The 13,390-nt window shown below is 36.9% G+C and overlaps 1 protein-coding gene and 1 long non-coding RNA gene across 4 annotated transcripts; one reads left to right on the top strand and one right to left on the bottom strand.

The window, feature by feature from the left end:
- Positions 1-896: 896 nt before the first annotated feature.
- On the bottom strand, positions 897-12,639 carry LOC118058128 (uncharacterized). 3 transcript variants are annotated; one of them, XM_073412345.1, is made up of 18 exons: positions 12,162-12,639; positions 11,128-11,376; positions 10,599-10,789; positions 10,341-10,512; positions 9,341-9,478; positions 9,091-9,268; positions 8,010-8,155; positions 7,433-7,609; positions 7,079-7,189; positions 6,031-6,150; positions 5,746-5,902; positions 5,185-5,348; positions 4,935-5,021; positions 3,867-4,195; positions 3,235-3,316; positions 2,602-2,744; positions 2,222-2,495; positions 897-1,612 (listed from the first exon to the last, which is right to left on the bottom strand). In XM_073412345.1, exons 1-18 carry the CDS (start codon positions 12,453-12,455, stop codon positions 1,283-1,285), a joined length of 3,342 nt encoding a protein of 1,113 aa, XP_073268446.1. In that variant the 5' UTR covers positions 12,456-12,639; the 3' UTR covers positions 897-1,282. The 3 variants fall into 3 exon arrangements, with proteins under 3 accessions (XP_073268446.1, XP_073268454.1, XP_034926725.1); XM_073412353.1 differs by having other exon boundaries at positions 2,222-2,471; XM_035070834.2 differs by having other exon boundaries at positions 2,602-2,741.
- Positions 1,611-3,044, top strand: LOC140956110 (uncharacterized). The gene is made up of 2 exons (XR_012171135.1): positions 1,611-1,741; positions 2,056-3,044. It is a non-coding gene; the product is annotated as an uncharacterized lncRNA (long non-coding RNA).
- Positions 12,640-13,390: the final 751 nt, after the last annotated feature.

Here is a 13,390-nt window from a genome sequence, read left to right as displayed (position 1 = left end):
ACTGAACATCCTGTAAACCCAGTAAGCATGTAAGACACCACGGGGATGACAAGCGTGCACAGTGAGGTTTAAATCTAGGATGCAGAGGAAGAGAACAAATCCCTTCAACTGCTGGCCAAGACCTCAAGTGCTACAATTGCATAATTTTGAGAACTAGGGATGGAGGTAGCTAAATCTAGGGGTCTAAAGTCTACACTAATTTAAGGATCATGAATTCATTCCCTCCCTCCCTATACACCACCGAATCCAGCAACCATGAAACCACTAGCATAACCCATAAACTCAAAAACAGGTGGACAACACACAACTACTGAAAGGGGAAGGGGTCATTTCCCTCGAGAAGGCTTTGGAAAAGCTGGATAAATGAGGAATATTCAAATTATTGATCGGTTCAACAATCTCACGGAGCCTATGATCCTTGGCACTTCTACCTCCCCATCCAATTGCTATGATATCCAAGAGGGTCATGTTAGAGAATGGGGGGTCCTGGTTGAAGCCCTAGTTGCCCATGATCTCATCTTCGAAGAAATGATTGAGTATTAATCTGTATGGAAGGGGACTTGATCAAGGAGAAAAATTAGTTCTGGACCTGATCGATAATGTCCCTATAGACTGGAGACTTTTTTGAGGTTTGCCCAAAGAAAATCGATGCTCTTTAATGTCCTCAGCCAGTAACTTATCGTCCAGAGTTCAGCGGAAGCTTCATTCTTGCTGCCTGCATTACCTATAGGCATTCATTCAGCTATGAATAAAAAGATGAGTTAGTCCCATACCATTAGCTCTAACCCCAGACCGCTTCCACCTGTTAAATCCTATCGTCTGCTGTTAGATGATCTAACAGGCTAGCCATAAGATCTAGAGAACATAGTTAATTCCTAGTTTGATGCAATTTCAGATTAAGGTAATAATCTAACAAAAATCATAAATAAAACCAAAGAGACCAAATCTTCAGCAAGTAAACTCTTGAAGGATCACCTTGCTTTGCACCAACAATGGCCTTGTTTTATGCCAATCGCAAAAGCAAGTCCCTTCTCTCCTATGATCTCAAAACAAAATGCTCATATACAAACAAAAATGCAAAGTAAAAAAAAATCGGCCTCATGGTACAACAACAAAATTTCCTTCTTTGTTTCTGTATTACCCTTCACCTGTTAGCAAGATCACTTCCCTTCATAGATTGCAGGCTTATTACTGCAGAAACTGAATGCTCATTTCAAGCCACCTCCCATCACAAATGCTTGTACAAGATGTCTTCTAAAATTCTGATGCTTTTTACATGTCCTCAATGTCTATGAGAACGCTTTTTTCTGCCAAAACGTGGCTCTCCCTTCTCCCTGCTCCTCCTATATAAGATCCTCATGACACAAGATATGAAACCTATAGCAGCCATGGCATAAAATACTCTGTATGGCACCAAGCCCAAACCAGCAACATAGGAATAGTAGCCGGCGAGCAAGTAGATGAAGTCCAATCTCACTTCCTTCCCAAATATTTCTGGGAAGGAAAAGATGGAGTTGAACTCAGGCTTTGAGTTGAGGATACCATGAAGAATGACACCAATGCAAAGAGCTGAATCAAGGAACCATGGAAAGCTATGACCCATGCCTATTCTCTGCAGTCACACAAGTTCCGCTATTAAGGGCAGATCATGTTCAACCAGAAGTGCAAGAAGCACAGTGCATACACTATGAAGATCTTGGTGCTTTAGTATCCTTGTGAACTAGAGATGAATTTATGCAAGGTACGATATTATGCAAGCACACACAGAATATGCAAACACTGTAGATTGAATATTGTGCAACAGTAACCACATAACTACACATCCATAAACTATTTCTAAATTCATGTGAAGCACATTAGATATATTATTTTTTACTGAGAAGCAAACAAATCTAACATATCATTGAGGAGCAATATATTCCATTTGAAACCATGCATGAGAGAGGGAGGGAGGGAGGGGGGGGGGGATGGAGAGAGTGGGAAATAGGGGGGAAGGGGAGGGGAGCTTTTAAACAATTATATCATTCATTTCTAAACTTGGAAATTTGGCCGCAGCTTATAGTGGTCATAAAATAATGTCTCAGCTTGAGTTGCCAGATCTATGGGTTATATTGGCTATGTGCCAACGCAAAAATGCAAAGCAGATGGTCAAACTAAGTCGTTGCAGAAGTGATACATTCAATACTCAAGGCCAATAGAGGAAAGAACACGTTATTCATACCTGCAACCACGCCACAAAAGAGGGGACAAACATTAGCGCTGCAAGGAGATGCAGAATCAATAAACCATGCCGGTGATGGAATATCTCTAATTGGGTGTCCCCAAAACTTCTTGAAGAGTCAGGACTACTGGAGCTGTTCTCTTCCAGCTGGAAATTCTGGTCGAGTCCAGCATCATGTTTAGATGCAAATTGCTGAGATCTTTCATTCCCAACATCTTTAAAATCAAGCAACTCTTTCATTCGTGCATGGCTGCGAAAGGAAGCCGTAAAAAAACTGTTACACAAACATGGAGAAATGCTTAGGACGGGTATCACTTGTTCTGAAAATGAAGTGAATGCACAACAATGATAAGTACAAGGAATTCAAACTTGAAAAGTACCTGCACAACGCATTATGACAGCATAAAGCATGAGACAAGATCAATATGAATAAACCCAGTGCTGGTTGGACAAAGCACCCCAAGGTAATAGCAGTCAGTGCAGTAACAAGTAACGGATTGACTCTAAGAACCCTCACAACCTGCTTTATGAACAAATTAGATCAGGTGAGCAAGCTAAAGCACAACTTGTGCCCATAAATTAGGGGAAAACAAATATAAAAGGAGATAAATATGCCCCGTGACCATGAGAGAATAAGGAGAAATCAGCACAAATAGACTACCGAACAAAGTTCTCCCGGCTTTCTGTAAAGTGGAGTGGTTTCCAGTCCGAAGGACTACTTAAGGCCTGTTTGGAAGTATAGTAAAGGTTACTTTTCAAAATGTTTTTCGCTCAGAAATGCATCAAAATAATATATTTTTTTATTTTTAAAATTTTATTTTTTATATTAGAACATCAAAACGATCTAAAAACACCAAAAAAAATTTGAAGCTAAAAAAAAGAATTCAAGAATTTTCAAAAGCACGGTTAGACTGCAATGCCAAACAGGGCCTTAAACTTTTGTTATTCAGCTGATTATGCCATTTTACATCGAAAACGGAGATTACACAACAATTTATCCCAGTGTACCTTACCTTTAATGAAAAGAAACCAGAGGATAAATTAATAAACCAATGAAGAAATGCCAAGCAAATATTTCCTTCACATTCTTGCCACCTGCAAAGTATAAACTCTTGCTGTTCAGCATCAAATGTGATACTTTAACATATTAATACCAAATGGATAACTCATTTGAGGTACAGGAAAGAAAGTAGGAGCTCCATTATGCTATGATAAAGAGAGAAAAAAAGAAAAGAAAAGGAATCCCATCTTAGATCCTGTGTGCATCACATGATTATCAGTTCCCATTGATAATCTGCAGACACCTCTAGGGTAAGGTTGTGGATGGTGATGGTCAAAATAAATTTAATTATGCAAAAGAAGTTAGTTATGGGCATATAATATATTCTTTAATAGGAAGGTCACTTCTCAAAATGTTTCCAAATGCACTTGAAAAATTGTGAGACCTTCTTGCTTTATTTAAGCAAAATAATAACCAATCAGATATGGAATGATAAAAACAGCAATTTTCTTTTGTTTTCACTCTCTCCCTTGCATGCCGCCCCTCCTTCCCCAGGGGGTTCTTCGACTAAGACACTTGAAACATTGGTAAACATGTCATCCATATCCACATAGTATGGAGCAAAGAGAGGACAAGCATACCAACCTTGACTTGATGAAAACATGTATGATTGCAACCCCATAGAACACCAATTGTGAAACCAATACCAGAAGAATCACAGATCCATTTGCAAAAACATAGCAAATCGTTGATACAAATACGAAGCTTGCCAATGGTGGAAGTGGTTGAGACTTTAGCAAGGAAATGAACAAGGAAAACAAAATGGGTACGAAGCCTAGAAGCAAAAATGGCCATGGAATTCTCAAATTGGACTCAACAGCCACCAGCATTGAAGGCATGGGCAGATCAAGATCCCATGCATGTGCTTGTCGCATCAGAGCAAAAAAGATAACCGCAATGGAGAAGCCAACTATCTGCATTAAAGAAAACTCATGACATGATATAACTTTGGTTTCCCAAGAAGTAACACTAAGAATCATTAATATGAGAAAGTCATCATAACAGCATCAAGCCATTCCCATCTCTTGGGGCATCTGATTTGACAAATCACTACTTTTCTTTTTTCCTTTAACAAATAAACCCATGCAAGCATGTCTCCAACAAGACATAATCCCATATATGTAAAGGCTCAATGTCTATATGGATAAATTAACCATGAAGGAAAACAATAATGCATCCACGTCTCTATCCAATTTAAGTGTTTCTCATGGTTAGATACTCCCATCTTAAGGACCTTTGGATGACTTAAAAGTAATTCTTTCTACCTCTGCATTCCACATTAATCCTGCAACTGCAATTCTTTTCTTTTGGCCTTGTGTTTTAAAGCCAAAGGTACCACGACACCATTGCAACACAGAAGGTTGTAAACATTACACCACATCCTCCAAAACTCAGGTCTGAATTTTCATTTTATTACTCCGGTAACTCTTCAATGATTTAAATCATACCAAAAGGCCCAACAATATCTAACCACAATTGCATGCTTAAGGAATTGCCTTTAAATGACATGTTTCAAAGAGAAGCAGTCAAAAAAATAGCAAATTATAAGAAGAAAATGCAAGAAAACAAAGGCACTTTCCAAAATTAACATTTAAAGTAAAAAAAAATAAAATTGATATTATGCAGAAAATTCACAGGAGGCTCTAGAATCACCTGTGAGCTATACAAAAGCAAAAATCTGCTAGCAGCTGCAGTTTCTGAAACAGCAATTCTTGCTTTATACGAACAATGAGGATCAACCTGAAGAAGCATACAGAGATAAAGACCTCTAATGGTTAACAATTAAAGCTAAAACATTACATCTATATATCTACAGTATAAGAGTACACATGCAACCACTGTCATAAGAGTTCACACACACACACACACACACGCACGCACGCACATGTAAACACCATCATACCAGTAACATAATGGTGGTTTTTTCAGACCCCTGGGTAGAACTCCATAGGGCAGGTGAGGAATCAACCATAATAGTTTCACTGAACAAATTTGGAAGGATGTGAAGACCTGATGTATGATCCCAGGCAAGCGCTACTGGTGGAAAACACCGCAGTTTACAAAGCCCTGAATAACAGGAAAGCTAACTTAGTGGGAAAATGACATGTGTAGGAGAACCTTCAATTGTAAATAAATCCACATGGAATGTGATAAATGATAGCTGTCTACAGGTTTATATCATCTAACCAAAGGGATTTGTATCCAAGTCAAAATAAAATTACTGAAATGGGCATGGAATGAGTTCACAAGAGTCGAAACCCACAGTTCAAAGTGCAGTATTGATAAATCCATCAGTGAAACTAATTTGGGCAGTGAAAATGAAGCAGTGAGGAAATCCATGATATCTTATAGAACGCCTCAAGACAGATTTGTAGCAATTATGCATGCTTGAGAAAAAGAGGATTACATGTAGATCCATAAATATTAAACAATTGGCTGACTAGAAATAAATAAAATTCCTTACTACTGTTTTCCATGTCTCCAACCTCTTCTGCCAGAAGGCCAGACCTTTGTATCCCACACCCTGTGGTCGTCAAAGATAAAGAAATGGGCAGAAGGCCTAAGCTAACAGTGAATGATAAATTGAGAGCGAGGGGATGATCCTCCTTCAAAAGTAATTCCTGCACAGATATAAGTTATGAAACTTTCAAGGCCAGTTGTCTGAAAAGGCATGATTTAACTAACCCATTATTTTAAGATTCCATGTCTTACAACCCTAAGAAGTATGCATATTTAAAAAAACATTAACCTTCTGAGAATGGCTAGATAGAAGCATAAACTGAGCAGATAAATCTCTCTTTCCATCATCTGGGTTAAAGAACTGACCAACTGCCATGGAAGCTGCTGGTGGAGGCCTGCCTGAAATTGTCTGACCATCAGAATTAATCACATCAATTACCACCATTTCAAAGCATCAGTGAACAAAAGCATAAAAGCACCATTCAAAAGAATGCAGAGATGAGAAAAGTCTAATACAAACAACCTAATATAAGAAGCAGTAACTCAGCTCTTTTGGTGATTGAAGTACTGGTGGAGACCATACTCTGAATTGCCAAAAATCAAAACATGTGATTTACATATTAGTTGAACCATTATTGGTGTGAGATATTTTTTAGGTTCTCCAATATTTACTCGAAAGAGCACGTGTATATGGATTAAGAAACATGTAGGAGACACAAAAGTAGGACACAAGAGGGCATCGTTGGAAGGAGTGATAAGTTGTCAATAGTAGGGGAGAAGAGGGGGACCTAGGTTAACGTGAAAGTAAGTAGTATTGGAGGATTTAAAATCTCCCAATTTTGAGGCAGATTCGATACATGATCACATGGAATGGCACAAAGGATCCATATAGCCAGCCCCAACTAGTTCAGGATTGGTGCTTGATCGTTGTTGTTGTGTCAAACACAATAGTAGATGAAACTATTATAATATTACAAATTTATTTGCCAAGCTAATTCATAATCACTCTTCTGTTGAACTGGCAGGAGTTTTCAGTGGACATGCAACTAAGATTTGATCGAGGTTAATTCACAATCCTGTTACTAAGCAAATCCTGAGCTGTTCGTGTACAGCTTGGTGTAGTTGCAGCCCAGAGTTATTTCCCTTCCTCCAAAGTTTATGTTTACAGCTATCACTAATTTGACAAAACAAGGCAAGGCAATGATGTTGAACATATGCTCCTAAAAAATAATCAATGTGAGGAATAGAACTTTGAGAGAAAAGTAAAAAGATGCAGACTAATTTGATGCCGAAACCATTCATGGAAAAGGAAAAGAAGCAAGAATGGCCAACAATACCGGTCGAGGAGCAACCGAGACAGTCAAGAATCTGAAACCATGCATATCTTCAGGACTCAGCCAGAGTACAGCAGATGGAGGAGCTTGCTCGGTCTGACTTCCAGGTTCAATCTGATTAAGAGAGAGAGAGAGAGAGAGAGAGAGAGAGAGCATATTCAGAAATAAGAGCAAGTCTATCACACACTTGAGAAATAACAGTCCAGCTAATCTCTAATAGCTAGAGAAACTAGACCTCATAACATATCATAAATTTCCCTAATACAAGACACAGAGGGAATATAAATGACAGGCAGCACCAAATATAATTATGGTAAATATATTTACATGAAAGAATGCAATAAACATATTTAGTACCTGTCTTGGTGCTGGTCCTGATGGAATCTGCACCAATTTTGCTGTAACCTCTAGAACCCTTTTACTTGCAGCCATTTCTGAAGCAGATTTCCCCTTATCAGGCCATAAATGAAGTCTAATCCCAACACATGGAGCGAGATTTGTTACAAACATGAAGTGTCCTTTTCCATCTGACCCCTATGCACATAAATTGCAGACAAGTAACTCCACATTTTTTAGAGCGGTCTATCAGAAAGAAAAAGTCGAATATTTAAAACCACAGACCTATCTTTAAATGCACAAATTCAGAAGCTTGAACTACAAAGCCTAGAACATTATTCAACGTTTGTAGATTATTTACCAAATTCCAGGACAGTTAAATTGGACATGTATTGAGGCTCATTTACATACCAAATTTAAATGAAAATGAAAGGAGAAATAAAACCAGGTGCCAACCTGACTTAAAATGGGAGGTAAGGCTTAAATCAACTTTGAGAGTCAGCAATTAAAACATTTACATGTAGGAGTCAGGTTGAAGAGAAAAAATATAGATTAAAACGTTTTGGAACTACTAATGAGAAGCTTTAACGAAGCTAACCAATTTATGTATATCCAACCATCGTCTCCTCCCATCCATTGCCAAAACAGTCATGGTTGTTGTCTGTATATATAAATCCCTATCAAGGCCATCATCATTCCAGTGAACATTGTTGGGGCAACTGGAAAAAGGATGCACTTGAGAACCTGCAAATACAACATGGACTGTCGCTTCAAATTCATAATTAGTCAAAATAAATCATTGACAGTTTGAAAAATAAAGTCATTTAGTTATAAGAAAAACATTGTTTTCCACATTATGCAACCTAAGAAAGAGTCCTGCCAGCTATAATCCCAAAACCAAGCGCACATACTCTCCTTGTTCTTATACTACTTATTCTGCCTTCCAGCTGTATTTCACATGATAAGCCACTTTTAAACTGCTTGACTGTCATCCAGTGGTCAAACAACATGGAAGAAACCCTAGGATCTAACAGTTTCCAAATCACACTTATGAAATTTATCTGGAAAACATAACGCTGGTTTAAAGAAATTTTTCATTTCTTTTTCCTTGCCCTTTGAAAACCTGTTTCGAAGATGGCACCCATCCTTTAATTTTTCCGAACTCTTGGTTAGTACTCGTAGTGAAAAGCACCACCTCTAACATGGTACAAGAAAAAAAGAAAACAAAGCACAATCAATAACAAAAGATGGCATCAGTAGGGTATATGTAAAGGTGACAGCATCAGTGGATGTGAAGGTGATGACAGCACAATGTGGATGTGATATCATCTCCCTTTACTACAGTACTAACAACAGGCATATATCTAACTATTGATCTTTAATTAATCATTCACTTGTCTTTGTTGCTAATATATTTGCACTCGTGAATTCTCTCTTTCTAGTTAATTCTTTAGTTCTTTATCATCTCAGTGAACAGGAAAAAAATTGAACATTTTAATCCATCAAATTTCTCGCTACTGCATGTCACAAATATTTATACATTACCTAAATGATTTCACAGAGTTTGAAAGTAGTTCATAAAACACAATCATTTATTTTCTTCAGCGAGCTTTCTTACAGAAATTATAAAACTTCAATAGATGTCAGCTGATAAAAGATAGAGTCAAGATAGACAATACCAGTTGCATTTTTCACATCCTTTAAGGGAACATATGTTGATCTATGAGATGACATCCAGTTGAAACTCTGTGGTATCCCACTACGAAGCATCCTTGCAAATACTGCAAGTCTCTTATTAGCTTCAGGAAATGGCTGGCCTGTTTTGGAGTCTATCAGACTAAGGAGAGTATGTGACACCTACATGGAACATGTACATTTCAGCAATGTTTGTGGTACAGGCATGTATTCTGGTAGAGACCACACACTTACTTGCACAACTAACTGGTTGCACCACAAAATAGCCTGATGTTCCATTGACAACCAAACATTTTTCATTCCTGTACTACCTATCAAAAAACCATTGGTGGGTGGCACAATACCATCGAGGGACTCTAACTTCGTTCTAACCTGAAAGTCAAAATGTAAAAATTTTTACCATATGATGAAAAAGTAAGAGCATAACACAAAAGTAAGAATTATGTCCAACGCAAATGATTGATATATTGTATGTGATAAAAAAGTAGAGCAAAGTTCAATTTTTCAGGTGTTAAGTTTGATAACTATATTTGAGAATTACTGGGGACTTGTACCATATGCAGAACATAGGGATAAACAACAATAATCATACATATGAAACTTCACATCAATTTGACATTCTTTAGCTGTCATAATTTAGTTTAGTGGATGTATGAAGGGTTTTGCATCAACATCAGCAAAAACAGATAAAGTGCTCAAAGAAAACATCTGACAATCCTTGTTCAATTTAAATACTCCCACCCCTTCAAAGAAATAAAATAAATGCTCCTGTAACGTTCTGTGTAACTTCACACAAATTAAGAAAACTCAATAAATATCATGCCAACTCACATTTTTTGCCCACCTTTTTCCCCCAAACAAATCATTTATTCTGTTAACGCTGAATGGGTGGTTAAAGTCTTTTCCAAATGAGGGGATAGTATGAAATAAAGCGATTAATTATTTGACAGGACATGCATTTTGAGACAAACCAACATAGAAACCCAGAACCCAAGTGGGTTTGGTCTGGCGGAAGCAAGCTAGGCTTGCAAGTGGGGTGCACGCTGCTGAGATTCTCCTGGTAATAGGAGGTCTCAGGTTCGAATTCCAGCTTGTGAAAAACAACCCTCAGAGAGGGGACCCTACCCAAGTTGCTCTCGGCCCCGGAGTGGTAGCTCACTCGGCCACCATTTTAAAAGAAAAACAAAACATAGAAACCCAAACACTCTATGGAACAAAGGGAGTGTGATTATACCTGATAATCATTATAGCCACCAGAGATGGAGACAACAACTACACGAGAGAGTAATGGATCAGACACATAATGTCCTGTCTGAGTGGTTTGGACCTCATATCCCTTTCTCCATTCCTCATTCACCTGGGAAAAATAGTGACCCAATGATGGCTGCAATGCCACAGGAGGTGATCTGGATAAACAGGTGAATTAAGTGAAAAACTAATTGATGAATGAAATTTCATACAGATACATGAATGAAAAGGCTGCAAAGCTCACTGGTGTGGTGTTGAAAGAGTAAGAACAGTCTCGACAGCTGCCTTCCTTAAACGAGGGTGGATGAGTGCAGCTCTAGCAACAAAACCACCCATTGAATGTCCAACTAATATGACACTTTTTGGCAAACTACCATAGGCAGCAGCACCTTCTTTTTCTCGGGCAGCACGAGATTCTTCATATTGATCCAGAATCTGCATGCGCAACCACTTAATAAGTAATTGAGGAATTGAGGTTTCTAATTGCGAGAAAGCAGGGTATCGTAAGATAACATAACCAAAGCTGGGTATCGTAAGATAACATAACCAAGGTATGATTGATGAAGTTCAAGTATAAGTAAGGATGTAGAAAGAGAACCTAAACAAGGAACAGTTAGTGAAACTAAAACCTTCAAGATTGATAAAAGGTACTTAAATGCATCAACGGCATAAATTGATGGAAGTTCAGCAGGTTGTAAAGAAGAAACAGCTGGATGATTAAACTAATTCGGTGTGCTATTTGCAGATCAAAATGTAAACACAATAAGCAATACCCTGTGGATGGCATAAACAACATATTCTGTGTGCTCTTCCAGTATCCGACCATCCATTGCAGAATGTTCACCTTCAAGGTCTACAGCAAACCAATCCAGCCTTCTACTATATTGATTAGGTAACTGGAAGCCAGCTATATCCATATCTTCCCCTCCCTCCTCGGGAGTCAGGGAAGCCTCTTGATAAAATGCCTGTTCAAGTGGACCTCCCTGATACGCCCTATCACATTCTGCAGCCAGGGATCTAACCTGTGAAGAGACCAGCATAAAACTATAGCTCAATATTTCAAGTGTTTGAATGTGCAGTGCAAACAATCCTTCTTACACCAAATAAATGGGGCTGTCGGGTATGATATACATCTAATCTTTCCACTTCCATTTCTATAGGTTATAGAATATGCAGTTTCTTCTGCCAAAAAGAAAGGTACCATAAAGAAACTCAATCGACCAATTGTTAACCCATTTTTACAACTTGTTGATTTACATATAATTCAACAGGTTCAAGATTTTTCTATCCTTGCTAGGTAGGACATTCATTTAACATCCGATGACCAAAAATGTATTTTAGACCAGAATCTTCCACTCGTAATCAACATTATCTAAGTACGGCAAGGCAAGAAACTAAAACCCCATTTCAACAACTCAACATGACCATAATTGAATCCGATAGTCAAAAAATAAAAAAAACTTAAAACCCATTTATATTGTTTCAGAACACAAACAATCACACAGATAAAATAAGAACACGCAGAATTTACATAACCCTAGATCTAATTTTTTTTAAAAAAAAGTAGTTAAAGATCTCATTAAATTAATGCGAGCTGGAATTACTCATTGCAAGATCTCTTAATAAATAAAGAAAAAATAAAAGAGCAAGGTCTCATTTAACTAATGCGAGCTGGAATTACTAATTACAAGATCTCTTGATAAATAAATAAATAGAAAGATCTCTTTAAAAGAAATTGAAATAAAAAAAAGAAAAACAATTAAACAACAGCGAATCCAAAAATAAATAAATAAAAAGGAAAGCTTACCTGTTTGTAACTGCCACCATTTCCAGGAATAAAAAGAAGAGGAATTCCACTAAGCTGCTTAAGATGCTGATTAAAATCAATCTTCTTCCAACCTTCATGGTATAAATACAATCCATACTTAGCAGACGACACGCCGCCATTTGTAGAAATAGGAACGTAAGTAGGATACATGTAAGTCATTATGCAGCCATTGGAGATCGGCTTTAATAAACCGTACAAAGCAAGGATTCCGATCCATGCTGATACTATAACTACTATTGCTACTCTGATTTTGGATCTCAATCCTTCCATCATCTTTTCATATTTGAGGTTTCCCAAATTATAATATATTTAGCTGATCTGATTTGGAATGGGAGAGTGATCGGAGGGAGATGCACCCACCGGAAAGATGCTAAATACGGTAGTGATGTGCTGATGGAAAGTGGAAGAGCAGATAAAGTACTACGCTAAAACATGGTTGAATTAAACTACACTGGCACTGCGAGCTGAGTTGTAGGTATACATAATGCGACCTCTTTACTTTTTATTATTTATTACATCCCTCTATTCTAGACATTTTCTTAATTTGATCCCTCCAATGAGATTCTGTCCAATTTTCTCGTAAAGTTGCATGTCATGAGAGGTAAGATCGACATGTGGAAAAAACTTAAATTTTGAAAATTCAGAGAAATTTGTATAAATTAATAAAATAAAAATGAAAAAAAAATTAAAGATAAAATTTTTACCTTAACTACCCTGAAAAATTTCATGGTGCTTAATTATAACTAGTAATATTTTATTAGTTCTTAAAGTTTACTTTAAAAAAAAAAGAAATTGACATAAAGAGAAAAAAAAAGAGTTATTACCCACCAAAAATAATAAAAATATATTTACCTATGATTTCTTTCCTATTTATATCGGTCAATTTCTTTAAAGTAAAGCTCAATAAATAACAAATAAGATATCATTATTCTTTTTAACATACTTATTATGATTTTAAACTCAAATCTAGAAAAATATCAATTAATATCAAGAAAAAAATCCAAAAAAAAATGAAATAAATATAATATACAAAAAATCACCTACATCCCTACAACATACAACAATCCACACCTATTTTCTCCTCTTTTTTCATATAAAATCTTACATTCAAATATTTTCAAGATTTAAACTACTATTGTACAAATATTTGAAAAATCTCTTAACATCTGGTCATTAGCTTTGAATGATGCAAAACCATGTATTTTACC

Source organism: Populus alba, chromosome 1, assembly GCF_005239225.2.
Source record: "Populus alba chromosome 1, ASM523922v2, whole genome shotgun sequence".
NCBI classification, from domain to species: Eukaryota; Viridiplantae; Streptophyta; class Magnoliopsida; order Malpighiales; family Salicaceae; genus Populus; species Populus alba.
This window is presented reverse-complemented; position numbering and strand designations above follow the sequence as displayed.